This window comes from Myotis davidii, unplaced genomic scaffold (assembly GCF_000327345.1).
Source record: "Myotis davidii unplaced genomic scaffold, ASM32734v1 scaffold329, whole genome shotgun sequence".
In the NCBI taxonomy this organism is placed as follows: Eukaryota; Metazoa; Chordata; class Mammalia; order Chiroptera; family Vespertilionidae; genus Myotis; species Myotis davidii.
Genome location: NW_006300374.1, coordinates 2860123 through 2863730, shown reverse-complemented (window position 1 = coordinate 2863730; position 3608 = coordinate 2860123). Strand labels below are relative to the sequence as shown.

Below are 3608 nucleotides of genomic sequence, written 5' to 3'. Positions count from 1 at the left end.
CGTTGGAGTCCTCCTTCACTGAGGCAAGCAAGCCTCCTGTTCGCTTCAGCTGCCTGGCTGCCGGTCTTGGCTGGCAGTTAATTTGCATATCGCCCTGATAAGCCAATGGGAAGGGTAGCGAAGTTTCAGTTAATTACCATGTTTCTCTATTATTAGATAGGATGTTTATTTTATGTTGAGTGGAAATGCAAATTATAGCTGACAACTGAAAACACTTTAAAAATATTGTCATCTAACCTAGAAGCATTTTTTGTCATTCTTATCTTTATTTCTTAGAATATAGCAATTCCATACTTTAGTGGCGTTTTTTTTTTTTATGTTGATCTTGAAATATTAAAGATGTGGTCTAAATAGCTCTAATTTTAATGTTTTCTCATCTATCAGTTTTTCCAAATATTTGTTAGACTTAGAGTCTTGTTCTATTTATTGGTTACTCATTCCAAAGTTCCACATTTTATATGTTCTGAAAATACCTGTTATATAATACTATGATTATGGCATCTTTATTTTTGTTTGGGAATCCAGTCTTGCAACTGCTGTGCCCTTATAGAATAAGCCAGATGTGTCAAAGACTTTTATTTACCTTTTATGTGACCTCCTCTACACTTTGTTTAGCCCCAGACTATTATTTACTTTATATCAATGACATTGTATAAATATTTTTCCAAAATAATCCACTGGTATTCCTAATCTCAAGTTAAAAGGGAACAGAAATGTGAGAAACTTACTACTTTTGGCTGTCTAAATGTTGGTGTCTGTTTTATAATTTATATTTTTATTTTGACCCAACAGCCTGATTCAGAAGTAGCCAGTGCTGGTATAAAGCTTGAAAGCTATTTTGAAGAACTTCTAAAGAACCTTTATCCAGAAAAACGGTTTCCTAAACTTGAATTCAGGAATGAATCAGAAGATAATAAATTTAGTGATGACTCAGATGATGACTTTGTACAGCCCCGGAAGAAACGCCTCAAAAGTGTAGAGGATCGCCAGTTGCTTAAATAAACAGCAGAATTGGCATGTGCTGGTTTTTCACTTTTTTTTTCAAAAATTAATTTGTAAATAATTTAACATCATTACAAAGAAGAGTTTGTGACAACGCTGACCTATAATTTTTTGATGTTTACTAGATTTTGATTTTCTTAACCCATTTTTTTAACCTTCTGATTAATAAAGTAAAAAAGGGAGGGAAGGAGAGAGAAAGAAGAAAGAAGCACCAAGAACAAAATAAGACATTGTTCCTACTTGCTGGATTTCAAAACTGTAATCTGGGATGATAACTACTATAGAAAGGAAATAGAATTTGTATGAATTCTAAGTTGAAATTTTAATGTGGTCTGGATGTGTGAATTAATCCATTTTTAGAAAATACCACTACTAAGTAATTGTGGCCCAACCATGAGTTAGGTGTACTGTCCTTAAGAATAGCTGGGCCACAGTGAATTAACATGGATGGTAATAAGAGTTCTATCGTAGGATGCCTACTGGTGCAACAAAGATTAGATTAGACACTATCAAGAAGGCACCTAATAGTCATGTAAGATGGCAATTGTATTAAAGAAAAAATGGGAAAACAAGTGTTTTTTTATTTATTTTTTCTTGTCTGTAGAGATGTTTGGTATAGCAGATTTTCAAGGCCATTTTCGTATATTTCTTAATTGAACTTCTTCCACTGAGGAAGTAAGTGAACACATTTGGTTTTACTGTATGTCTATGTGTGGTTTTGTTGCTTGTTTTAATTGTGCAGGTGATCCTTATATAAAGACTCATTGTTTGCAGTATGGTTTTTAGTGGAACACCTGAAATATGAAATACAATTGTGTGCAGTATTTGATGTGAGGATTTTAAAAAATATACCCTGAAAGGGACTCGTTTTTGTCATTTTCATCTCTCTTTATAATTTGAAATGAAAATGTATTGTGGAATTTGGGAACAGGAAATTGGAGAGAATTATAGTGAAATTTTAATTTTTTTCTGACACATCCATTTCCTATTTTTAAGAGCCAGACCCTCAAATTGATTCTTTGATCTCACTTAATTCTGAATTTCCTTTGTATCCTTCCAATGGAGATACAAAAGATACCTTCTGAGGGCAAGCATATTCCTTAATGGGCCAGACCTAGCTAGTTTAACTGATATTCATTTATTCTTTATTGGTCAGTGTCAAGGAAGGAAACTAGAGTAAGATAGTGCCCCTTGCTAATTTAACATTTGACAAAATATTTACACATGAATTATTTTTAGTTTGCCAAAGTAAACCTTTATTTATAAAACACTAATTGCTGGAGGACATTATTCTCTTTAGGCTGATGGAATAAAAATATGGCTGGCTTGAAAGAATGTTACCTTTTGGAAGGTATCATCTTCCATGAATTAAACCTAGAGGGCTTGATTTTATCATTGTAGCATTGCTTCTTAAAATGGACAATTTGAAAATATTCTGTGGCTAATTGATTGGGTTTTCAGACATTGGTAAAGATAAAATATGAGAAAATAACTTACTAGCAATAGTGTCTCACTTTCTATGTAGATTTAAGCCTTGTCCATAGCGTAAATTATGAGTTAATGGTTAAAAAGTCTTAATCATCTTTTCAAATTTGTGTTAAAGTTAATTATGGTGGTGGTGATAATATTGTTTTGAATATGCATTTGACATTTATTCTCCAAAGACTGAACAAATTTTTATAATTGCACACATACCATTTAATTGTTTTATTTTGCACCAGCATTTATTGCACACCAGCTGTTGAGCTTTTAGTAGTAAGTTTAATGTTGGTATCTTTGAATACTGTTCTTCTGACAGTTTGTTATTCCATATTTGTCTCCAGAGTTGAAACAGGACAATAGAGATAAATTTTTGAGAAGGATCACAAAGGGAAGTAGCACTAAACAGAAAATATATATAAAATAAATATTTTCTAAAGGCATCTGAGCCAGAATTTCTAACATACTCAAAACTTATATTCAGTGCGATATTAATCTTTTAAAACAGTATTTAAAGTAAGTGTTTTTCTCTCCAAATACTCTTCAGTGACGGTCTTAATGATTAAAGTCCTGTGACCTTATTAACAGGCATCTATATACTCAGGTGGATCCCAGCTAATTAGTCCTTAAATTCTAATAGACAGCTGTAAGATATCCTAATTATATACACCCCCTGCTCATTTATTGAGCATCCTCCCAAAAGTTTAGTGCAATTCAAGCAACCTTGGCCTAACAGGAAAACACTGCAGTGTTTATCTCTGATCCAAAAACTCCAGAGATATCCTTCTGGATTTGGAAACAAGAGTCCAGTATCATAGCTGAAAGACCCTCAATACATGATTACACCATTATGGGGGCTTATGAACAAGTAAAGCATATGGGAGCTAGGAATTACTCAATTCCAACTCATCAAAAGCTTTCCCAGGTGCCAATCATTTGATCTTTCCAGCAATAAGGGAACCCAAGTGCACAGTCAGTGACTTATATGGCCATGGCAAAAAGTATAAATGGACTGAGATATACCATATTAAATTCAAAATGTATTTGCACATCAGCATCTGGCAATGCAATCATTTTGCCCTTTGAATTAACAGGACCTGCCTACCTTTTTTGAATGGAGGGGTAGG

General features: G+C 33.3%; 1 protein-coding gene across 1 annotated transcript in view; it reads left to right on the top strand.

Annotated features, from left to right (window-relative positions):
• The window catches only part of TRIM24 (tripartite motif containing 24), an 87115-nt gene extending 85273 nt beyond the window's left edge, over positions 1–1842 (top strand). The window contains exon 20 of the mRNA XM_015572667.1: positions 793–1842. Within this exon, the coding sequence (XP_015428153.1) occupies positions 793–1002 (210 nt within the window). The 3' untranslated portion in view covers positions 1003–1842. The remainder of the gene's footprint in view (positions 1–792) is intronic.
• The last annotated feature ends 1766 nt before the right edge of the window (positions 1843–3608 follow it).